General features: G+C 44.0%; 2 protein-coding genes across 6 annotated transcripts; one reads left to right on the forward strand and one right to left on the reverse strand.

Annotated features, from left to right (window-relative positions):
- Positions 1–217: 217 nt before the first annotated feature.
- Positions 218–24216, reverse strand: slc16a13 (solute carrier family 16 member 13). 4 transcript variants are annotated; one of them, XR_011078084.1, is made up of 7 exons: positions 24127–24216; positions 21929–22172; positions 21201–21344; positions 20764–21020; positions 20116–20647; positions 13895–14078; positions 218–313 (listed from the first exon to the last, which is right to left on the reverse strand). XR_011078084.1 is itself a non-coding variant. In XM_068587660.1 (6 exons), exons 2-6 carry the CDS (start codon positions 22152–22154, stop codon positions 14029–14031), a joined length of 1209 nt encoding a protein of 402 aa, XP_068443761.1. In that variant the 5' UTR covers positions 22155–22172; positions 24127–24216; the 3' UTR covers positions 13332–14028. The 4 variants fall into 4 exon arrangements, 2 of the variants coding, with proteins under 2 accessions (XP_068443761.1, XP_068443760.1); XR_011078083.1 differs by lacking the exon at positions 218–313 and adding an exon at positions 13333–13775; XM_068587660.1 differs by lacking the exon at positions 218–313 and having other exon boundaries at positions 13332–14078.
- acap1 (ArfGAP with coiled-coil, ankyrin repeat and PH domains 1) lies at positions 706–17683 on the forward strand. Of its 2 annotated transcripts, none has more exons than XR_011078082.1 (23): positions 706–1267; positions 3428–3485; positions 5713–5832; positions 6104–6157; positions 6303–6361; positions 6816–6999; positions 7806–7850; positions 7950–8045; positions 9773–9847; positions 9975–10087; positions 10214–10265; positions 10367–10467; positions 10591–10702; positions 10809–11017; positions 11089–11158; positions 11342–11436; positions 12915–13108; positions 13387–13431; positions 13607–13782; positions 13983–14092; positions 15161–15271; positions 15363–16520; positions 16873–17683. XR_011078082.1 is itself a non-coding variant. In XM_068587658.1 (23 exons), exons 1-23 carry the CDS (start codon positions 1215–1217, stop codon positions 16968–16970), a joined length of 2292 nt encoding a protein of 763 aa, XP_068443759.1. In that variant the 5' UTR covers positions 706–1214; the 3' UTR covers positions 16971–17683. The 2 variants fall into 2 exon arrangements, 1 of the variants encoding a protein (XP_068443759.1); XM_068587658.1 differs by having other exon boundaries at positions 15363–15424.
- Positions 24217–24788: the final 572 nt, after the last annotated feature.

Consider the following 24788-nt stretch of genomic DNA (forward strand, 5'->3'; position numbering starts at 1 on the left):
GAGCTCGGTCTAGATTATCCCATTTTGACTAGTAAATCCTAATTGATTGACTTTTTATTTAATCATTGTATGTCAAATACAAGATAAAACACGTCTACATAGGCCTACATATAATTTCAAAAGCCCAATCTCATATTGGTGATTTAACATTGTAATTTATCAACTTAGCATCTCATATCTTTGATTTACCACAAATGTTCTCGTCATGTTTTCAGCTATTTTCGGGCTGTTTTCTTCCCTGTCTTGGCAGCAGAGAGCTTCCACAGTGTCTTCGTTCGCAGAGGGTGGCCCACAGCAGCAGCTTTCCTCACACCTCAGCCAATAAAAAATAAGAAGAAAAACAAGGTTGCCAGACAAGAATACACACCCAGTCTCTCTTCATGGGAATCACTGAAACTAAAAAAAAAAAAAAAGTTGAATACACAAACAGCAGAGACCAAACGAGAGGAGGGGGAGAAATAATCCACATGGCCAACTGTAAAGCATGATATCAACAATGTGATTGCATGTAATTAAACTCCATATTTTGTATATTAATCACCAAGTAGATGACTATAATTCATATTAGAGACATTTAAGTCTAACCTCTAATTTTGAGCCGTTTTCCTTATTCAAAACCACAATTTGCCATGAGTAATAAACCCGGAAATAGAGAGATGGGGGTTGGACCGCCTGTGTGTGTGAGTGTGTGAGTGGAGAGAGAGAGAGAGACAGAAGAGAGAGAGAGAGAGACTCCAGTCTCTTGGGAAAACACATCCAATCAAGCGGCTGCCATCTGATTTAATCATTTGTGAATATCAATCTTCATCGATCAGGAAGGATTTTTTTTTTTTTTTCTCTCGCGAGGAAACTTTCCGCAGCATCCGACCCGACGACGCGCTCAACTTTTTTTCTTTCTTCTTCTATTTTTTTTCGAACCGGATAAAAATGGTAACAACGCGGCTGACATCTCCCTGCGTTCATTCATAAGTGGTGACAAGTCGTCTCGTGGCTCGGAGGAGAGCAGGCACGCGGTGTCCCGTCAGGAGAGAAACGTCTGAAACGGGAGCGAAGCTGCGCGAGGAATACAAATGACGCTCGTGACAGAAGAATGAGTCAAGCTGCCCGGTGCGGAGACTCAAACCTGAAGATTTAGTGTCATCTGAGCCGCTCCAGCTTCCCAGAAGTACAGTCAAGTGTTATTAGTGTGATCTGCGCCCCAATACGCGGGAGGGATGACCGTCAAGCTGGACTTTGAGGAGTGTTTGAAAGACTCTCCGCGCTTCAGGTGAGAAGTTCACCTGCGCTTTACTGCGTCATGATGTAGGGAATAAACAAAAAGGGGGACTTAACTCTTGAGTCCCAGCAGCAGAAGTGAGTCCATTCACCTGTTGGAGTTTTAAAACTGGGCTAGAAAAGCATGATAGGTTGTGAAAAAGCAATGTTTACTCTAATGATATTCCTTACGTTAGGTTGTATTGCAAAAGCCCCAATGTCAGGGGCCTTTCAGACTTTAAACAAAAATGCATTAAAGTCAATTTAAACTGCTGATGCTCACAATCAGCAGTCCCTCTGGGTCTGAGCCATGCATGTCATTGCAAGTGTTTGGGGTGGAAGGTGTGTGTGTGTGTGTGTGTGTGTGTGGGGGGGGGGGGGGGTCAATAAGAGGAACGAGGCTACATGCAGGGCTGAACACAGCAAGCGCTCTGAGGGGAGAAGTTGCTGCTCCGGGTCACTGACACACAGGAAGCTGACATTGGCCCTATTGTCACTCGCCATCTTTTTTTAGAAACATGTCAATCAAGTTATACTGACAGATGCGTTACTGCTGCTCACTGAATTCTGCCCTCTTTGAGTGACTTTGCCTCATTAAAAGCCTCTAACGTCCCGGACTGTGCGGTCAGTGTGGAGCTCTACTACGGCCTCCTATCTTTCAACACAGTCAACATCTGGTGTAACCAAAAGGGAAGTGTTGCTAAATTAGTTTTGCAAACAGCTCAAGAGAGCGTTGGGCAGAACTTGGGTGTGCCCTGATCTTTTGTTGGCATGCCGCCTGAGTCACAGCGGCTGGTGTCTTCTCTTCCAGCTGATTTGGCATATTTCAACCACGAGTCTCGGCCTCTCTTAGCCAGTACTGAGTTTCTGAGGCTTCACACAGTGGTGGAAAGTTTGAGTCGTGGAAGCTGCAGCGGTGAGGTTTCATGTCAGGGTGAGCGCAGGGGAAAGAACAAGAGGGGGGGGGGGAAGGAAAGTTATCTCCCATAAAAAACACAGTCAATCAAAACTGATGAGCCGAGAATGCGAAAGCAGACCGAGGAGGATGAAAAGATTTTAAAAAAAAGCTTGTAACTGACAGCTCGGGGCAGGCGCTGAAATGTGCTGCCTCCTGTTGCTAGGTAGTGGTGAGGTGGGAGGGCAACAGGAAGTGAGGCGAGATGTGCTGAGGTGATCAACAGAGGAGACAGGAAGTGTGCTTTCTGTGGGGAGAACGACAGCGGAAGCTGTGCTTCATTTTGCTTTCTTACTCTCTGACTGACTGAGTGACACTGATGCAATAGGATGGGCCCCTTTAATGGAGGAATCTTGTTTATCTTGCCTTCATCTTCTCCTTTCTTTCCCTCTCTTCAAGCTGACCTCAGACTTTGATTCAAACATCCCTGCACAAACAAGCAGAAGCACAAACAGTTCCTGTGTGTCAAGGCCCTCCTCTTCTCTTTCCACTCGCCCCCCTCCACTCCTTCTCTCTCTCTCTCTCTCTCTCTCTCTCTCTCTCTCTCTCTCTCTCTCTCTCTCTCTCTCTCTCTCTCTCTCTGTACTGTTGGTGGAAGGCAGCGGAAACCACATGCTTGAGCTGTTGGTTTGAGATGAGACGAGAGGCAGAAAGAGATACCGACCGTTGCGTTGAAAGCCGTCAATCATGCACAGGACGTCTCGAGGCGCTTCCGTGCATGAGAGATGTTCGAGGGAGGCCGGCTCTTGTACTCGAAAACACAATTTAATGTGTATATTAGTCCATAACTGAGTCTGAATATTTGTTGGAGGCTCATTCTGCAAGCTCATACGCAACCTTTAACCAGGAATGTTGTTTTAAAATGCTGCTCAAGCAAGACCTCAGGTTTCATTGTAATTATATATATATATATATATATATATATATATATATATATATATATATATATATATATATATATATATATATATATATATATATAATTACAATGAAGTGAGTGTGAAAATAATTGCTTTAATTTGAGAAGTTTGAAACCTGTGAACATCAATTAAATTATGTTGATTGACTAATCAATGAATTAACTAATCACTTAATTTACCATGACATGTGAGGGGCATATTAGCACACAGGTTCATGTGTTACTGTGAGTAAATATGTCGCGACCTTTGACCCCAAGCTATTGTGTGTGACATTGTGTACTTTGTGCGTCTGTTTCAGAGCTGAAATCGAACTGGTCCAAAGCGATGTGAGTGAACTAGAGACGCGGCTAGAAAAGGTGAGATGCATGCACCTACTCCCACGCACACTTCCATGATATCATAGTGAGTCAATGCTCTACTTTCAAGAATGTTCCCTCCAACGCGCACACAAACAGACACACACACACACAGGTTTTAGTCGCCTTACACACATACTCCTCATGTGAAGAGGCAGTGAAGTGAGAGGTGGGCAGTGGTTAGCTGAGGTATTTTTCACCTGACTGTAAGCAGGAAGTGGCTGCAGGTGCTGTTTCCCCATCGCATTGTCCTAAAACAATGAGGACTCCAGTTTGTTCTGCTTCGATACAATAAAGTATATTCTCCATTCCATGTTTGCATGCATACGACACAGTTTCAGATCTATACATCTGATAGAGAGCTCATAAGCTGTGTTTCTCTTCCTTTTATAATAATAATAATGAGTAAAACGACATGTAAATACACTAGTCCTAGTTTAGATAAAGCCCTCGGTTCATTTAACTTTCCTTGCATGCATACGACACAGTTTCAGATGTATTCATCTGATAGAGAGTTCATAAGCTGTGTTTCTGTTCCTTTTATGATATGAAAAAGGAGTAAAACAACATGTAAATACACTAGTCCTAGTTTAGATAAAGCCCTCGGTTCATTTAACTTTCCCTGCAAGGCATCATAAACGTGAGTGATTTATGTGTGTGGCAGCAGGGAGATGCATTGATTTAGACAAAAACCCCTGACTGGGTTCAAACCCCCTAGGCTGCTTTTATTTGCCTTGTGTGTCCTTGAGCAGAAGAAAACAAAACGGCTGCTCTTAAGCTGAACTTTGACCTCTGACAAAAAAAGATAAATGTCCCTGCTTTGTTGGACATTTTTATTTTCATTGTGTGTTTAGATAAATAAAGATATCCTTTTTGTCTGAACGTTTTAAAGTTATAATTACTCACCATATAGTTGACCATATGTTTTATATGTAACTTAAGTAGTACAACTATAAAGTAGCATACAATATGAACAAGTGCCTCAACTGCCTTCCTGCTTTGACAAAAACTGTTGGCCCACAGTTGCTTTTAAGATAAATCATTATCAGTGTAAATGTTGGATAAGCTAAAATAAACTGTCGTACGTTGAAGGTTCTGGGAATAACAATGCCATCAAACGTTTCTAAAACTTCAGCAGCACAAGAACAAGAGAGTCATAAAGTCAACAACGTCACCCAGAAATGTGCAGCTATCTGACGTTTGCTGACATTAGACACCAGGAGCTGCTAGTCACACCAGAGCAGTCGAGGCAGAAGCTGTCAAACCTCTGTGTGTAAAGTTTATTCCTCTTTTAAAAGTACTTCGTCATCTTCGTCACGTCACACAGTCCCGAGAAGAGCTCGAACGGTTGTGATCAGGCACATTAAGTTGAAACATGGCGTAACATTTCAGAGGCTGTAGTTCAATCTGTATTAAAACTGCATTTTACTTCACGTGGAATACATTTTTGTCGTTGTATTGTTACATCTTATTTCAGGTCCTTGTTTTTGACTTTATTGTCCACAGTGTTACTGCTTGCTGAGTTACACTCTGATTCTTCTCTTCACTGTCACTGCTGTTATGCTTCCACTAGCTAGCTAGCTTTGCTCGCAACTAGCTAAACTAACAACTAGCGGAGCATTTAGCAGCTAAAGAGGCAGATATTTCCCTGAGATGTTAGTAAAGACCAGAACAGAGCAAAAAGAAGAGTGGACATTGTATTTATATATGTAGGGGGGCAACATATTGCTCCATGTGCAAATGTTAACTAGCAAAAACCTGAAAGATATGGACAGTACTACTCTTTAGAAAGTGTTGTAATATTGTATGTCACATTACAGTTGATGTAATCTTTTCATATCTGTACTGTAAAATTTGTGAAATATCTTGCCTCACCACTTTTTGTCAGGTAACATATTGGTGATGTATTGTTAGCAGATCTATATCAAATATAAAACCCAGTATTCAAAAGGAAAAAAAAATCCAGCTCGTAAATCCACTCATGATTTGTCTCAAATGCAGTTTAGTGAACTACAGAAGCTGGAGGTTATATTCAGCATTCGCAGTAATTACGCTCCACTGGAAAAACCTCAAACTCTGACTGTTTCATGGCTTTAATGTGTGGACTCCTAGAATAACTCGTTATGTTTAATTATTCCCACTGAGTGTGGCCTGTTGTCACCTCTCAAGTCTTGTTTAAGTATTCAGGATGACTCTGACTGTGGCGTTGCGTGTTTGTGTCATCCAGCTTGTGAAACAATGCCAGGCCATGCTGGAGGCCGGCAGAGTCTACTGCCAGACCAGCAAGAGCTTTGTGAATGGCCTCCGGGATCTGGGACAGCACTGCTCCGGGGACACGACGATGGAGGTGAAAGAAGTCTCTTTTGCACTCAGATTATGTCACATTTATCCAAAGAAAGTGGTACTTTTTTGTTTTAATTTAGAAGGTACTACTTCAAGCAAATTCAGGATATATAACCTTTTCTTTTTCACACAACATGGTTTTGAATGACAACAAATGCATTGAACTGAGCTTTGAATTTCAATCTGCACTTTCATGAAACAGAGATGATTGTTATAGAAAAGAAACACAATCTATTAAGATTTGATGAGTCTGATCTAAAATGTCTGTCCTGCAGGAGTGTTTGGACAAATTTTCTCAGAAGCTGTCTATCATCTTGGAGGCCCAGGGGGTGAGTCAGTCTGTTTCTGTCTGTGTTATCAGCAACAGTATGTGGTGAAACAAGGCTGCAGCACGTCGTTGGCCACATTTGACATTTAGCAGTGATCTGTTCTCATTGTGATAGATTGCATCTCTGTCTCCTCTTCCCTTTTTAGGAAGTGATTGAGACCACACAGAAGTCGGTCAAGACGAAGCTGCAGAACTTTGTCAAAGAGTCAGTGAGCTGCTTTTTCATCTAATCTTTAAGATGCACACAGTCGCCGCCTTCAGACTAAGTCACCCCTCCTGCAAGTTAGCCAACCGTTGTTGGCACACATAAATAATATTAAAGGAGTATGACCCTTTGTTCGACTTCCCCTCATACTTTGTCTTGCAGTATGCTGTTATTAGTGAATATGATACAGTGGATTAGATTAGAGAGGATGTCTCATAGCATGTGACGATAGTAATTAGCTAGACTTTTAGCCAGTGATACATTTTTAATGTGGTTTAACCGTCTGAGCTTCCATCGTCCAGTACCCTCCATTAAACTCCAGATCTCTAGATTGTGTGTTGGTATATAATAACCAACATCTCTGTAGTTTCTTCAATGTTCGGAATGTATTCACCAAATAAAGGTGAAATACTCACATCATCTTCCTCTTTTTTATTCCCTCCCTGTCTCCCAGAGATGTGCGTCATTTTAAGGACGTGCGCAAGGAGTTTGAGCGCGGCAGCGAATGCCTGGAGGGGGCGCTAGTGAGGAACGCTCAGGCCCCGCGGGGGAAGCAGCACGAAGTGGAGGAGGCGAGCAATGCGCTGCTTAACGCTCGCAGGTCCTTTCGGTCCGAGGCCCTGGATTACGTCCTGGAGGTGAGACTGAACGCCTGGCAAAGTAAAACGGCCTCCTTTTTCCCTTTGTGTTGGGATTTAAGACACTTTGGACTCACTGTTCCACTTCATCTTACCAGGAACTACATTTTATTTAGCGGTAATACTTGATATTAGTCTTAACTTTTATGGACAGGATGGTAGTAGTGTTAATTTCTTTTGGCTTGATTGACTGCTGTACCGTAAAAGCCGCTCCTACCGTCGGTGGGCGTCCCCGCTGTAGCAAGCTAGCGCTGCTGCTGCTGCTACTGCCCGCATTCCCGCGTCGGCCGTCGAGCCGGGGCTGGTCCCGCTACCTTTGGTGGTTGTCGGGGAGCTAGCGTAGAGCAAGCAGCAGCAGCGCTAGCTGGCTACAGCGAGGAGCTAGCGGGGACACCCACCGACGGTAGTAGCGGCTTGTAGCCCAACTTTTACAGTCATCATTTGTAGCCTACATCTATTTTATTTTATGTATTAATTAATTCACTGCATTTGTTTCCCTGTATGTTTCATGAAAACAGGCTTACAATACTGTTAGAAATCAAATGTTCCACTCTGCCAAAAGAAGGATAAAGTGGGAAAACCAGTCACATAATCGGAGCACAATGGTACCAAAAACAGTCCGGACAAGACACACAACAGCACGTCTAATTATAGTTGGGCTTTTTATGTTGTGGATGATAACAGGTTTGCCTTGGAGCTTTCCTCCAGCCCTGTGGCTGTGACTCCCAGAACCTCCACTGGCCAATGAGTTTTTAGTTGTGAAAACACAAGCGCCGTCTCAAACCACTGCTTCCTTTTTGTTTCAGATTAACGTCTTTGAGGCCAAGAAGAAGACAGACATTCTGATGGCAGTGAGTTCATGTTGATCTATTTTAAATGCTGTTGCCTTTGTAAAAAAAAATGTATGTTTCCAAGTGTTTTCTGAAATTCACTCTCATGCTTCCTGTCAGATGTTGTCGCTGATGGAGGCCCAGGCACAGCTCTTCAAACATGGCCACCAGTCTCTCTCAGAACTGGATGAGTATCGACGGAAGTTGAATGAAGAGGTAATTGCTCATTAAAGCCTAACTGATCATTTTCTACCGTCGTATCTTGGAGCAATCATGTGAGCTGACCACATCTTGTTTGATGACAGAACCTTGTCTCTGTCCAAATCTTAACTATATGATAAACAGCTGAGCGGGAAAAGGAGACCAAAAATAAATCAGCGGATGAAATTTTGCACAGCCTCGCCACGAGGTCCCGGTAGAAGTTGCTCTGGAGCTTTTGACCTTATTAGACGATATTCCTTGAGCCCAGCGACTACTGGAGAGCAATGTTTTAAGAAGCAGGTCTCCGTGTTGTTTGTTTGTTTCATCCGCTCGGCAGCATACACGGATGCAGAGGTGATGTAACGCAGGTTTCTGCGCTTGCAAGGAAAAAAAGAAAAAAAGAAAAATTGACCAACACGCAATGTGGCTTCTTTTGTGTGCGTGACTTTTCTCCATGCCCTTTTATTCACACATGTTGGATAGTTGGCCTCTTCTGGCTTCCATGAACCTTTTTCCCAGCAGACATGTTTTGCCTTATCATAATAGGGAAGGCATGTGTGGAATGGATTACATAGATGAAGTGTCCCTGTAAACTATCCCAGTGAACCAGCCTGCACAAACTCAGGGCCTCCCCGACATGGAATGCAGCGATCATCACCGTTATTAATTACACTCGTGCTTTTCCTGCTAGGATATGTCACAATGTCTTAGTTAAGCATGTAAGCATAAGAGCCAACACTTAGTTTTGGTAATTTGCATCAGATGAGTTCTTGGCATCTTTCTAAGGGCGGCAGGAGTCACGAGAAGACATCACACTTTCGTGACAGGAAAAAATGAGCAACAGCAGGAAATCTTTCTTGTGTGTGTGTGTGTGTCAGTCAGTTCCTGTCCTTTTGAGGGGGTGGGGGGCTTCTGCAGGATTATTGTGTTTTTGCTAAATTAAAAGGATTTAAAACAGGAAACAAATTTGTCGGTGTTTAATGTCCGACTCTCGCTCTTTGCTTCCTGTTTCAAGAGGAAATTTAGTATGTTCTGCAGTGCAGTTCATTCAATTGAATTGCTTTGTCGTAACATTGCACCTGGATGCAGTAGAACATCCTGGTACTTTTTTGGGATATGCAGGTGACGTACGATGTATTGGGACAAACCGATTCACAAGAGAAAAAACAAAGACTCTTGAGGAAAATGTTCAACACTTCCTAATTCCTTTTTCCTGAAGAGAGTGATAACCCGCTCTAAACTTCCTGTTTATGTTAGAGAGGAAAGAAAACCGGGAAAGCGGTCCTTCAGTTCAGTGAATAGACAGAAAAGGCAATAAATATAATATGCAACAATATAAATACATAGAGAAACACATGTACATAAATCATCAAAAGCATCAAAGATAATATTTTCTTTTACCCATTTCTACTTAAAACACATTAAAAAACATTAACCTCACCAATGTCTTAAAATTCACATGTTCTATTCATCATTTAGGATTTCCATGTTTCATGGATGGTTAACGTGTTGTGAATATTGAGCTGGGTTTTAAGCGCCATTGTTGGTAAGCAGCCTGCTGCTGTGTCATTGATCCCTTAACCTGTCCCACTTTGCTGAGTAAAACTGCCAATCAATAAATGTATTAAAGAGTTTTATATATTACACTTAAGAGCTCTGTTATGAGTGGAATAACGCACATCGTTTGACAATCAATACGTGTGTCTGGAGAATGACCTCCGAGTCTATTTCTGTCTCAATAGCACACTCAGTTTGTCCTGAACTCTGCCCGGGAGAAGAGGGACATGGAGCAAAGACACGCTGCAATCAAGAAAAAGGTAACGCATTCATGAAAATGTACGATTAAATACAACTTTTCTGGAAGCACGATTTAAAATACAGTAATAGGCCATTAACACTCCTTGAATTTCCACTGAGTTCCTTGTTTTTCCTTCATATTTCCAGGACGTGTCCTATGATGACTCGATCATGGATTTCAACACTGACGCAGCGAACGGGATCGCCATGGAGGGTTACCTCTACAAGAGAGCCAGCAACGCCTTCAAGACCTGGAGCAGGTACCAGATCGCCCAGAAAGATGTCTCGCGCAGAATGGCTGCATTGTCTTTGTGCTTCTTTCAAAAGGTCCACCGTGTTGGAAAGTAATGTCTGTGACTTTGACCGTGTCGTATTCTCCCTCCCAGGCGATGGTTTTCCATTCAGAAAAATCAGCTGGTGTATCAGAAGAAATTCAAGGTATATTTGAGATAAATGTCACTAACACTTGAATAGCCTTGGAGAGGACACAAATGTGCACGTAACATGCGTGGCCTGACGTGCACGCGTGTGTCTCTCAGGACCAGCCGACCGCCGTGGTGGAGGACCTGCGTCTCTGCACGGTGAAGCCCAGCGCCGAAAACGAGAGACGATTCTGCTTTGAAGTGGTTTCCCCGTCAAAGTGAGCATGCGTAGGAGAGCGTGTGTGTGTGTGTGTGCACGCTCAAGCGTACGTGTATTTAAGAGACGGTGGTGGATTTAAGTGGCGATAAGACTGTGTGTGTGTGTGTTTGCGTGTGTGTAGGTGCTGTTTGTTGCAGGCCGACTCTGAGAGGCAGCAGCAGGCGTGGATCAGTGCCGTCCAAAACAGCATCGCCTCAGCATTTCAGGAGCACAGAGAGGACCCACACAGCCCAGTGAGGACACACACACACACACACTTCTTACATACCTGCATTTTTGCATCAGTGGGCGTACCTTTGTTCGTCTTCTCATTCCTGTATGTGTGTGTGTGTTTATCAGAGACAGCGCTGCAGCTCGGTGTCTCTGAACAGTTTGGGCGGGGGAGGGGGAGGAGGAGCGGATCAGGATAACAAGGGCCGCAAGGCCTTGGAGGAGGTCCAGGCGATCCCGGGCAACAAGCAGTGCTGCGACTGTGGAGAGCCCGGTCCTGATTGGGCCTCCATCAACCTGGGCATCACGCTCTGTATCGTCTGCTCGGGAATACACAGGTACACACTCACTCCTACACACGCTCACTTGGCTTGAAACCCCAGCTTTAATTGTTTCCTCCACTTACCAGGAGCCTGGGAGTCCATTTTTCCAAAGTACGCTCCCTCACTCTCGACTCCTGGGAGCCAGAGCTCGTTAAGGTAATATAACATTTTAACTGCAGCAGCGACACAACGTCTTTATTGCATTTTCATGTGTTAACAAGATGTCTTCTCAGGTAGATGATGATGAAATAAATAATGTAATAGTTCACTTCCACTAAGCTCTCCAAATAGAGCAACCAGCACCGCGATACATTCCAGTATTTCTTTGCCTCCTTTTAGCTGATGTGTGAATTAGGAAACACAGTCATCAACAGGATCTACGAGGCCCGGATTGATGAGATCACCATCAAGAAGCCCCACCCCTCCAGTCCCAGGTACAAACTCAGCAACGCACAGTGTACCCTTCATAGATAGTGCTACTACGTCTTATCTGGCTGTGGAGGACAATGACCCCGGTGATGTCATCAGGGGTATCTTGGCTTTGGGGTTCACATTTACAGCGGTATGTTTATTTTATAAATCAGGTCATGGAGTTATGATGATGTGCAATTCAAAAGGAAAAGAGGGTCTCCCAAAAAAGATGTCATATGGGAATCGTAGGATCCATTCTTGTTGCAACGCGTCTCTTACAAGTCTCCTAATGTTGTGGAAGTCCAATAATAAATCGTTTGAGTCCCCTTTTAGTTAAAAGACACAAACCCGATTCATCTGGGAATGAAACAAGGAGCAGAAAATGTAAGAAAAATCACAAAGTGTTCCGCATTTATTTTACATTTTCAATCCACAGGCTGAGACTTGGTTTTCCTTGAGATTGATTTTCCCGAAAAAAAACAACAACCTCAAATGAGGTTGTGTCTCAAAGTGTCTCATAGTGATATGATATCAGTATGCTAATTGAATGGCTGTCAAACATTTATTGTGTTTGTGGTGATCGCATCATCTCTCGCAACTTCTGGTGGCCAAATGCAACTTCTTCATGTGTGACTCAGAAATCAGCAGAAATAAAAAAGAAAACACTCTTCACCTCCTCCTGCTGTCATATTCGTGTCATTACACAAAAGGTTTGATTCTGCCTATATGCACACGGATGATGAACTAGCCGTGAATCGACTCTCCACATGTCTGAAAAATGTATGTGTGTCGAGAAAATCAGTGCTTTCGGGGTCTGAACTTATAAAATGTAGCGTCTGCAAAGATATTTGTAGGGTTTAATGATTAATACATCAGCGGCCCACAACTCTCTTTCGTCCTATATTTTGACTTCCTGTTCTCCTCTGTGTTGTGTCGCAGCAGACAGGAAGTCCCACAGGTACCCGATGCACATGATTAACGTCGTGACTAAAGTGTTCTCCGGAAGCTCGCTGTCAGGCCGCGTGCTTTCTGCAGCATGAGCTTTCACTTCTGTCCTGTTTGAGCTTATGTTATTAGATTTTTTGTTTTCAATTTCCTTTTGGAATATTGCTTTTTATTTTTTTATTGTCACATATTGACTACTCACATTGCTTATAACACAGCTGATGAACACGGATTTCATTGTTTTTCAGTGTTATTCATCTTGCATTGTGTGCTGTCATTAAGTAGTAAAGAAAGGAGGCACTAAGTAGAGCTCTTTTTTAACAGAATTTATGACTTAACTAAAAGACACGAGCGCCTCGGGGACATGTGTGAAGCGTTCTTGTCTCACAGCTGCACAAGCAAGTCGCCGAGTCAAACTGGGAACAAGTAAAACCAGAAACATACTGACAAATACGGCCCCGCATGTCTGCTTTGTTTGTTTTACTGCGCGAGAGGAGACTGCTGAAGAAATAGGAGTTCTCTTCTTCCTCTCTAATCTATCGCTTCTGTCCCTCAGAGGAGACAAGGAGTCGTGGATCCGATCGAAGTACGTTGAAAAGAAGTTCATCCAGAAGCTGCCCGAGACCGGCCGGAACCCGCTCGTGAGGCGAGCCAGCGGCCGGAGGAACCGAACCGACACGCAGGACCGGACCGTGCAGCGGCCGCCGCTCAAACCCAAACCGAACCGAGCCACTCTGCCTCGAGTCACAGGTGAACGCCGAGAGGCCGCAATCAGGACTGATGCAGCGAGACCGGTCTAATAATCTAGCTGCTTGCTCGCTTGTCTCGTAGTTCATCACTCTTCATATTTCTGCTGATGTTAACAAAACAGAAACACACAATCCCCAAAGTTGGTGATCCAGCAAAAGTTGATAATCCTAAGGGCCTAGTCAGCTGTATTATGTGTGCGCTGTTGCAGTCAGCAGGATAAACCGGTAATCGTGGTGCTCTCTCTCTCTCTCTCTCTCTCTCGCTCTCTCTTTCCTCAGGACTGAGCCCTAGTGACCTTGTACAAAAGAACAATACACACAAAGGTGAGCTAAACATTGCCCCGGTGCGCGCTGATGCGGACGTCTGGCCTCTGGTGTGCAATGTGTTTAACATGAACTGTCAGAGTAGCTCATTTTTAAAACTGGGCATCTACATAAGAGGGAAAAAAAAAAGTATTCATTTGACAAAAAGAAAAGTTAACCCCCGTGCTTCGCTCAGATGTGGACGCGGAGGAAGAGGATCTGAGCGGACTTCACCCCGGGGCGTTGCTGTACCGCTCGGCAGCTCTGCAGAACTTCCCCGTCATGGCCGACGCTTTGGCCCACGGAGCCAGCGTCAACTGGGTCAACGCGGCCGAGGAGTCCAGCACGCCGCTGATACAGGCGGTCTCAGCGGTGAGGAGAGCATTAAACTTGATTTGAGGATTTTGACCTCTTGACCTCTGCTTTGGGTCTTTTTCTGCCTCGAGGGCCCACTCGTGGGGGCTTTGTGCATTTGGTGTTTTACCTGTTCGGGCAGGGTGATAGTCGGGGGAGGTGAAGAGCAGATCATGTAGGTTGTGTGTAGGCTCATGCGTTTCCTGTTTCCTGTTCAGAATGCGCTGGCGGCCTGCGAGTTCCTGCTGCAGAACAGCGCTAACGTCAACCAGACAGACAGCAATGGGAGAGGACCGCTTCACCACGCCACCATCCTGGGTCACACCGGGTAGGACACACACACACACACACACACACACACACACACACACACAGATTTCAGTGCCCCCACATTGGTAAAAAAAATAATTAAAAAAAGTGACATAATGTGACAAAATTGGATGTTTTAGTCATCAGTACAACTTACAGACCGTTTCTTCTAATTATTTACAAACATAAATTCTCCATAAGACAAAACAAACACCCATGTCCCAGCAAGTTAGTAACAATAAAATAAAACAGACAATGACACAGAGGAAGAAAATCTATCAGAGCCTTTTCGGCACGGCGCCCGGCACCATTAACGGAGCTAAGTGGATTCGCTCCATTTGGCCCAATGACATTCCTGTGTTGCGTAAAATCTCTGCACCAAGGCAGTGATACATTCAATTATAAAAGGATCTCCTGACGCAAATTCACTTTTTACAGCTTTATGCCGGATGATTTTTATGTTTGCGGTTGACAGTATTTATTTGTATCGATGTCAGATGTTTGATTTTAAAGCACCGCAAAGTTGCAAGTGATCTTTGCCAAATGAAGCAGGTTGTTTAGAGCGAAAAGAACAAAATGCAGAAAACATGGAGATCATATTTCACTGTTTGTAGTTTATCTAATCTCATCTCATCTAGGACAGATTACACACTTCTGCATGGAGCACAGGTTTGGAGCACGATTTCACTTCATTCGAGAGGAAGTTCGATTTTTATAGTACATTAAAGAAAAATATTTACAAGAGAACGGAGACTCTTCTTTTCCAAAATTCATAAATATTTAAACATGAACTATCAGAAAATTTGTGATACGAAACAAATATTCATTATTTCATTAATCAACTGGAAAATTTGCATGGCTATAAGTAATATTTCATTGAAAATATTCTTTTTGTAAAAATACAAACTGTAGAAAGACGTCTTGCCTGAAATGCGCAGGTCTGACGTGCGACTTTGTGAATTAAAAGTCCAAAAAAGACAAAGAGACGCAGGGCGTCGCCCGGCTGTCAGGTGGTCAGATTTAGTTTCTTAGACCTATGCAACGCACACACACACTCACACGCTCTCTCTCTCTGCCTTCTTCGCAGGCTGGTTTGTCTCTTCTTGAAGCGAGGAGCTGACTACAACGCCAAAGACAAGAGCCAGAAGGACCCCATTACTATCGCCGTGGACACCGCCAACGCCGACATCGTCACTTTGTGAGTATTTATGGCAAAAACACCACATGTGACGATGTGAACCGGTTCACAACAGCGGCTTCTGTAACTGATCCTTTCTTTGTTTTTTCAGGCTGCGGATCGCCAAAATGAACAAGGAGATGAGGGAGATGGACGGAGCGTTTGGCCAATCAGGTCAATCGGGGGGGCAAGAGTCTGGGAGTGTATTAGTTGGGTCAGGAGGAGGAGGAGGAGGAGGAGGGCGGGCCCACACCAGGAAGAGCCTCCTGGCTCTCAAGAACCACATAAGTGGCTGGGCTCTGGGGGGGCACAACGATTAGTGGGCCTTCCATCCATATCATTCAAGGACATTCACAAAAAAAAGAAAAGTTGCCTTCATTGAGAACGCATGAAATGAAATGCCTGTGAAGCAAGTAAAAGCCAGAACACAGGGTACGGCAGGATGAAGGCAGAGTCTCGAGGTCACGAGGGAGAACCGATTGATTACTTCAGTGAAGACAGGAACATGTCATGTGAAACAAGAGTTCACATTGCACTTTGAATTACTAACGCACATCATCCTGCACAACAACCCACACAATCTCTGAATAAACCGCGTCAATACAGAGGGCTGCATGTGGGCGTTCCCAATGTTGTATAATGAGGTTTATGTATATAACAGACACGCATCAGGCCTATTTTTTTATATTGTATATTTGGGATCTTTTTTAAATGTAGTATGTACAGCGTTCTGGCTTCAGATCGTTTTTATTTTGTGTGTGTGTGTGTGTGTGTGTGTGTACTGGCAGTGTTGTTTTCTGCCCAGTTATGTAAGCTAAATTCAACGTCTGGTGTAGTTCTCAAAGATGATTTTATCACGCTATTCTGTGAATAGTTTGAACTCCGTTTATATATTACGTGTTTGAATGTATCAGAAGCTCAACAGCTATGTGCTGCATCTCTTGTTAACCATGGGTTCTGTTTGCATTTTGTCATTTGGCTCATTCTCAAGCTGCCCCGTCCATTCTTTCATGATTGTCCTGAAGTGGCTTTTCTTGTTGTTGTTTTTTTTAAGTTCTTGTGTAAGCTGTTTTCAATCACGGTTTCACTCGTGAAGGAATGGAACCGTGACGCTTTTGTCTGCTTGAATCAACTGCTGGTCAGTATTTGACGTGCTTTATCACCGTGTGTCTTTGTTGTGTGCACTCATGTGCCTTTTGCCTTCTGCCCGCTGAGATGTCCAGCTGCTCTCAACTGCTTGTGCAGTGTGCCACCTACTGCAAACCGAGAGGTAAAGTGCATGTGCATGCACCGATATCTATGTGTGTGTGTGTGTGTGTGTGCACGTGTTTATTTGTTCAACTGCATGCCTCTCGCTTCTAGGGCTACAACTCTAAATGTGTTCAGGAAATAGTTGGTGGAATTACAGCCATTTCAACTGACTGTGTCCGCTTCATGCAGCTTTAGATGAGAGATGTTTGTGGCTCCAACACAGCTGTGCTTCATTAGAAGAGAGCCAAGAATTTAAAGTCAGAAGAGATGGCATTAATTTAAGAATGGATTCTTAAACTTTGTGGCTTGTAATACTGCTATAAAATGTCAAGCTCTAAGGCTCATTGTCTTCTTCTTTGGTGTTTTTCCAGGTGATGAAACCTACCACGACATCTTCAGAGACTTTTCACACATGGCCTCAAACAACCCAGAGAAGCTGAAGCGCCGCAGCGCCGACCCCAGAACCTAAATCGGCCGTTGGCTCGTCCTCGCCCCGCCGTATAATGCCACATTTCCCCCACTTGCATGCTTTCGAACGCGTAGATAGAAAGCGTTCTAGTATCCAACATGCAGGCGCACACATTTGCCCTGGCTACCTGCCACGTGTTGGGTCATAGCTCAGCTGGTGTTGACTTCAGAGGGGACGAACGCTCCAGACAGTGAATTCTTTGTGTGAACACGTCAGACCAGAACAATTGTGTCCAAGTGGGAACACTGGAGCAGCTTTATGAGACCAGCATGAGGTGTCTCTGTGTAGCAGAGGGTAACATCCCTTTGCCAAGATTTCTTAATTAAATGTGGTGAATCTGTTGAGGATTTTTTTTTTTTTTTTTACTAAAAAAGGGCAGTGTTTTTCTTTTGGAAATGGACATCATTGTTGCAAAGATTAAGTGAACTCCATCAAATTGTAATGTATACAGATTTTTACATTTGGGATGTTTCCAGTGTGAATGTCTGTTTTGTTAAACTGTGTGAGGTACTTGAAATTTGTATCATGATCAAATAAACTGCAATTTCAGCATGTTTAAGTCTAGATTCCTGGTTTTAACAATAGCTCACAACATAATGCAGTCTGTTTGCTGTCCTCAGTACACATCCCCAGCAGAGGGCGCCATCATGATAGAAGAAAAAAATGACTACCGATGACCTGCTTGATACGTTTAAGAGACACAAACATGACGACGTATTACACCAAAATAAATTGCCCTTTAATCAACAATGAGTACAAAATATCACATTTTTTTCACAGTATCATGTTGCAGCCAGGGTGTTAAAGTGGTGATGTACTTAGAAGTCACATCTCTTGCATTTTTCCAGCAGGTTACAGTGACCCAGTCCTGCAAAAGCTGGCATCAAAGTCAAATAGCTGACTTACAAACACAGTTTACGGTTTCCAAAAAGACCTTATGCAAGGCAATGATTGTGTGATCTGAAAATACACTTCAGTAAGAAGTCCTGTGTTCCCGTCTGTGGCAACACAACTTAACATACAACATAATACACAGATTGGAAAAGTCAAAAGTCCTGAGTTCCTTTAAACATTGCTGGTTTCTGTAGCTCTTTTAGAGCTGCTGATTTCTTCACGGAGGAGTGCTGTTAAGACGTTTACAAAGCTAGATGCGTAAATTACACTGAGCTGTAAAGACCAACAGTATCCTGTTATTTAGACATTTTGGATTACACACCAATGAGCACAATATATTAGCATGAATGCTAAAGTACTCATAACAAGTCATGCTTCATTACCTGAGGGTTTTTTTTAAATTTTTTTACAAATATTGTGAAGTGGAGGATCTTCTTAGCTATTTTGAGATGTACATACAAATGCACAAAGAGCAGGCGGGGCAGAAGGCCAATACTCATTAAAATAATATAGTTCTAATGAGGATTGTGAAGATCAATCATGGATGGGCTAGTTTTTTAATATACGAGTCAAGTAGACAGAAACTTGATGGCTTGTGTAATGATAAAAACAAAAAAGTACTTCCTATCTTGCGTGCCTTTCTACCCGGCATGTAAAGCAAACATTGCAAATAAAGCAGTTCCTTTTAGGCAGACGGTGCCGTCCTAAACATACTGAGGTTAGGATGGGGCGCAGGGTGAATGACCCCTTTATAAGGTCAGAGTTTTTACAGTAAGCCCCTTTCTTCTTTGGGTCTGAATCTCTGAGGTATATAGCAAACACGTAGCCATTCAGCAACATGTGGAGCAGCATATTAACCGATGATGCCTTCAGGTCGGCGCCATCCGTGCGCCGGCTGGACGGAAGATTGTCAGCAAGGCTGTTGAATCCTTAACTTACACACATTCTTGGGGCTTACTGGATATTTCATTAACTCCACTGCAACTGATGTCAGTAGGCGAACTATGCATCTGCTCCAACTCGGGACGTAAACCCTTATCTTTGTTATCAAGTGACCGTCGCTGAGGAGGCGGCGGCTCTTTGCAGGAGAAGTAGTGAGGCAGTGTGGCCACGGTCAAAGTACCGAGAACGAGGAAAGCGCCCGCGACCACGAAGGAAGCCGTGTAGTTGCCCGTGACGTCCTTGAGCAACCCTTGAGACAAGATACAATCAGGGCATAAAGATGAGAAATCACACAACGGAGATTGTGAAAAATCAAAAGTGCAAAAAGGCTGTAAATAAAACCGGCGATAACCTTTACTCTAGAGTGATACTACCTCGTTCTGTGTTACTGAGACAATCATTTGGTTCCACTAAGAAAGTTTATAAAAAAGGGTCAGTAAATTGTTTTTTTTTTAAACTACAGCGATTTGTTTCTTAGTTCTGAGCCGACGTTACTTTCTCTCGTCAAACACAGGTGGAACTAACGATGTTAATTACTGCTGAAGCGGAACATCGTTAATGTTATTGGTGTCACCTGTGCTCTGCTTCACAAGTCTCTGGTACAGCGCTCTGACCTTGGCAATGGTTTCAAGCAACAGAATAATATTCAGGATTTATATTCAGAAACAAAGACAAGTCAAATGAAAAGGGAAAACCGCTGATGCTCGTGAAGCAAATACATCAGTCGGTTGTGAAAATGTTTTACTCTTGAGTGGGCAAGTTAAAGACTTTTTTGTCTCGATAAACCAGAGTCATTATTATTGGGACTACTTTTGGCTGAAGAAAAGGTTCCTCTTTTTTTCCGCTTTAAGCTCCACAAATTAAACTCCATCTATCCCCATTGTGTTTGGATGAAGACAAGTCTCAGACCTATTATACAATCATCTGCCTGAATATCTACATATCACTAAAAGGTTAACTGTGAAAATAGCTTAAAAAAATACATATATATTTAGGTGTAGTGACAATTTAAGACATTTTATTCACACGGTCGGCTCTCATTGTAGGTGTGTTGTAAGGTTGGGAGTGGATTTCAGAGAAAAGAGGGAGTGAGAAAACTGGCTGATTACAGGTATTCAATTAATGATTGACTATGTTTAGCTTTAGTGTGTTAACTTGTATTTATAGACTGATTTAAGTTTCATGTTACAATAACATGAAATAAACACTACTGTGCATCTCCCGTGACCTACATCGGGACATGCACAGTAGTGATGGACTGTGCAACCACTACTGAGGGAACCATTGGGCTCCTTGGACGTGTGCGTACCTGACAGCGGGGTCCCCAGAAGTCCGGCGCTGCTCTCGATGAGCTGCAGCAGCCCGAGGGCCCCCATCATGCGCTCCACACCCACAATCAGCGGCACCACCGCGAAGACCAGAGAGGTCAACGCGCCGGAGCAAAAGCCGTAGAGGAGGCTGATCGCCATCAGTGCGGCGTAGGAACCGCACAAGGAGCTCACGGGCAGCAACATGATGAACAGCCCGGCCAGAGTCGTCGACACGGTCAGCAGATGAATCAGCCGAAAGTGACCCAGGTCCGCGAACCAGCCTGACACCACGCGGCCCAAAATGTCCGTAGCGCCGGCAGCTGACATGACAAAGGCAGCTTGGTACTCCGAGAAGCCGGCTTGGCGGCTGTGGGCCACCAGGTGGAAATAAGGCACAAAGTAGCCGACGTTAAGAAGAGTGATGCCCAACGTGTAGGTGACGTACGGCCTATCGACGAGCAGCGACAGCTCCAGGTAGGAGGAGACTCGCCGCAGCACTGCAGCGCATGACAAGCTGCTCTCTGGATCCACCTGCGGGAGGAGGAAGAGAAGGAAACGCTGAGCTACATCTTCACTTCACATATGACATCCAATACCCTTGTACAGCTTCAGCCAGCCTTAAGACAGAGAGCTGGAGTAAGTCCTACCTTTGCCGGGGCTTTAGAGCGCCGCCGCGGGCGGATGAGAGCCCCGCAGGCCACGATGTTGAGGCTGAGGCCCCCCAGGATGAGGAGGGCCCCTCGCCAGGCGTACGTCTCCACCAGCAGCTGGAAGAGCGGGTTGAAAGCGAAGGATGAGAGGCCGATGCTTGAGAAGCCCACTCCCAACACCAGGCTGCGGCGGCGGGTGAAGTTAGCCATGACTGTAGCCACCATGGGAGTGAAGACCAGCCCCCAGCCCAAACCTGGAGGAGAGGGGAGGAGTCCCTTTGATCACCTGTTGTTCACTAGGTTAAAAGTTAACAAAGTAACCAAATATATCCTGTTTTACAAAGCATTTAAAAAACAGGGCAACGGGGTGGAACCAGTTGTCCCTGAGGATGCAAGAACCAGTTATCTTGAATGTTTGTGCAAGGCTTCGTTACCGGAAATGACACCCATGGTGAGGTAGAGGTGGACCAGACTGGTGGCCTGCGAGGCGAGTATGAAGCCGAGTCCAGCAAGACAGCCCCCCGTCATCACCACCACCCGGGTGTCATATGCATTACACAGTGCTGTGCCAAGCGGACCTGCAAAAAACACACACACACACACACACACACAAATTTAGCTTAAAGCCAAAAAACTACAGACAACTTACCAAATACAAGTGCATACATTCACAAAAGAAAAATGGCTAATGTACAAATGTACGCTTTATTTTATTTTATTTTCCTCTCAAGTACTTTCAGGTTGTTGAAATAATCTTATTCTACACAGTATTATTTAGTCTTCTGCGTCAGTTTGTTTCAGATCTTTGACGTTTTGTGATGAATATTTATAGATGACTTGCGTGCCATTGCTAAACGTTTCCCCCAAACCTACATATTTGGCATCATTGAGGTCCCAATACAAGTTCTGTGGGTTTGAATAATGTTTAACTGTGGTATGAATTTGTAATGAGCGAGCCACTGGGGCTTGTCGAAGAGTTAATCAGTTGCGGCGCCTCCGCAAAAGGCTCACACATCGAAAATCCTTCCAGAAATAGTCTGCATCTCATTCGTTCCACCTCTTCCTCTGTGAGAAGGTTAGCTCTCAGTTTTATGTCAATAGTGAACACAATTCATAGTTTGAGCCCTTATTACAAGCGGCACAGTCACACTTGAACACTCACTGAAGAACTGCTGCGCTGCCAGCCCCGTGGACGAGATCCAGGAGATGGCCTGGGCGCTCTCCTCAAAGTACTGGACGAACTCCACAAAGAAGACCCCCAAGCTGCGCATCAGGCCGAACACGAGGCTCGTGCTGACGAACAGGGCGCCGACCAGCACCCATCCCCAGCCTCCGTCCGGGGCCTCGTCGTCGCGCCGTCCCTCTGCTTTGGGCTTTGCGTTGGTCATGTCTTGGAGAGATGGTCTCTGTCAAAGCAGAGTAAGGACGGCAGATTAGAAGAGAAAGGAAGCAACGTGAACAAGCCTCGGGAAAATGCATAACATCGCCTTCACCTTTGCATTACAGGTCTCTAAATCTCTCTGTGGTTGTCAATAGCTATAATGATTAACTTTCCCCCGAGCCAATAGATTCCCTGGTTGTGCCATATAAGTATTACTCGGCTGGTTAACAAGTTGGCCTTCGTTTAAGAACCAGATGTAGGTGAGGGGTGAGCGCTGAATGCTGACGGGCTCGTGGATAGGCGTTGAAGAAATAGTGGCATGTTCAAAAGTGATAAAGAGAAAGCCCTTAATCAACTTTCACTATTACAGCAGTCGAGAGGTGACACAGCAGATTAAAAGGTTGGGAGTCAGCTGGTTAGGCTTGGCTCAACAATTTATTTTTAACTATGGTTTTATCCCTGATACAAAAGGGAACTTATATTAATATGATAAAAACATACAATTGAGTACATATTCTCATACAGATACAGACTGTAACTTCTCATCAAACAGATCATTACTGGCAGAGACGGAAATAAATGCTTCTGCAGGAGGATCAACCAACAGTGCTGAAGATCCTTTCTGTGATCTGCTTTTACGAGAATATCTAGAGGAATCTTTCCCGTGTTCAGTTTTTTTCCTTTTTTTTTTTTTAGGTCATCTGATATTATTTCCAGAAAACTGTGCCGGTCAGCTCACTAATGCACCCTGTCATGTGCTCTCAGCAGGCACATACTTTGCTGGTCCTGCAGCTGCTTTCTGTTAACTGCACTGCAAAAAATGACGATAACTGTTCTCTTTTTGTTTCTGCATGTAAAATAAAAAAAATGTGTGCTGTTTGAGCCAAAGCCCCGAGTGGCAACACACAGTGATCCGATCCTCTGCGAACATAAAGCCATTTACTTAGCCGCTGCTAGAATTACAGGAATGTACACCGATCACTCTCAAACACATGCACTAATAAAGAGTTTCCTAGAAGTACGAATCAAACAATTGCTTAAAACGTGATACATTTTGGTTTGAGGACTGGGTATCTCTATTGTGTATTTCTATTTATGCGTTTACTTTTCAATGTTTGTATTGAAAGATAAATGAGGGACAGATGCAGGAGGTTCACAAACACTGGTGAAGCAAAAGCTGCACGTCAGTATTAAGGTTTCACTCTCGGATCATGTGACAGTTAAGTTTGATTTAGTCAAATATACATTTTCTAAGGTCAAACAACTAGTTGAACTGATGCAGCTCTGGGTTGAAGGTGGTACAATTGAATAATCCGAGTTAGTTCCATTTAAATAAAAGGCAAAACTACAACATCAGGTTAAAAAAGTATACAACTACAGCTGTGCTTTTCTTTTCTGCGAGCATTTTACAGCATTTAATCATCTGTTGACTGAACTCACCCTCATGCACAACAAAAAACAACCAGGTGAGTTCCAATCCACGTTAAAATGATTAATTAGTTTGCCATGAAGCAAAGTTACGAACACGTATTGCAGGTCCCTAAACCTAGTACAGGACACAGCAGCAAAGCACGTGCTCGCCCTGACTTTCCTGTTTCCTCCACACAGCTGCAGCCTTGTGTAAACAGTCGGCTCCATTCACGCTGAGCCTTAATTACCCACCAGCAGGTACATCGGCGGGGACGCGCACCGGCAACGGTGCACGCGGCCCCTCCAATCATAACCTCAAGGAAAACGAAATGCGCGTGCGCACTGGTCGACACACACACATACGTTACACAGTAAATTATGACGGTTTAAAACTGCTCCTCGACTGTCGCGAGCGAGCGGGATCTTTTGCTTCAACCGTGCGAGTGAAGTTAACGACGACGGTTAACCTCGAGACGCCAACCGGAAATGACCCGTGACGTTGACGTTGATATACACGTGATGTTCACCGGTTCCCACGTGAATTAAAAAGCTGCGGCTACTGTACTCACCCTCTCGGTCCGTCAGCTTTCCCCGGAGCAGCACATGGCCCACTGGCTGCGGGTCCACTGCCGGCGTTATCTGCTCAACTGTCACTACCCATAACAACGCAACGGGGAGCAAAGGTGCGCGTGCGCAGTCCCCCCGGGCGCGTGCATATTTTATGTCGTAAAGGATAATAACTCACGCTTGTGTAAAGCCATTTATTAGTCATTTTATGTGTTAGGCCTATGCCTTGTACGTTTCTCCTCCAACGTTAAAAATAAACTGTCGTGATGGATAAAAGCCTTTATAGTCGTTTTATGTGTCAACAAGTTCACTTTCATTGAGTGTAAAGTTTAGTTGTGTGGCAGATTTCGCATTTTTACCCTAAAATATGACCAAAAATTACATGATACATATTCAAACAAAACATTGTGTAAATTTTTTTTTCGGTTTAGTCAACAAATAGGCTAACCTGTTGATTCTCACATTTTAAGTTGATTTTGCCATTATATTATGATTTAGTTTGGTATTTCTTAACCAGCTCAAAGTATTCTAAGTAAATATATTATATTCAAACAAATATATTGTCAGGTCAGCCTGCTGCCACCGCGACCCGACCCCAGACTATGCGGATGAAAATGGATGGCTGGATATTGTATCCAGCTTCTTCCTTTTCTGCTCAGATACA

Source organism: Clinocottus analis, unplaced genomic scaffold (assembly GCF_023055335.1).
Source record: "Clinocottus analis isolate CAN_PGR_092001 unplaced genomic scaffold, fCliAna1.0.p SCAF_21, whole genome shotgun sequence".
Lineage (NCBI taxonomy): Eukaryota > Metazoa > Chordata > Actinopteri > Perciformes > Cottidae > Clinocottus > Clinocottus analis.

Bases quoted from the DNA above. Each gene is read 5' to 3' on its own strand.
- acap1 (XM_068587658.1), top strand. From the start codon at position 1,215: ATGACCGTCAAGCTGGACTTTGAGGAGTGTTTGAAAGACTCTCCGCGC. The intron at 1,268-3,427 runs GTGAGAAGTTCA...CGTCTGTTTCAG, and splicing joins AAAGACTCTCCGCGCTTCAG to AGCTGAAATCGAACTGGTCC. The intron at 8,046-9,772 runs GTAATTGCTCAT...CTGTCTCAATAG, and splicing joins GACGGAAGTTGAATGAAGAG to CACACTCAGTTTGTCCTGAA.
- slc16a13 (XM_068587659.1), bottom strand. From the start codon at position 22,154: ATGACCAACGCAAAGCCCAAAGCAGAGGGACGGCGCGACGACGAGGCC. The intron at 20,648-20,763 runs GTAGGACTTACT...CTCCTCCCGCAG, and splicing joins GCTCTAAAGCCCCGGCAAAG to GTGGATCCAGAGAGCAGCTT. The intron at 19,057-20,115 runs GTACGCACACGT...TCTTGTCTCAAG, and splicing joins TCTGGGGACCCCGCTGTCAG to GGTTGCTCAAGGACGTCACG.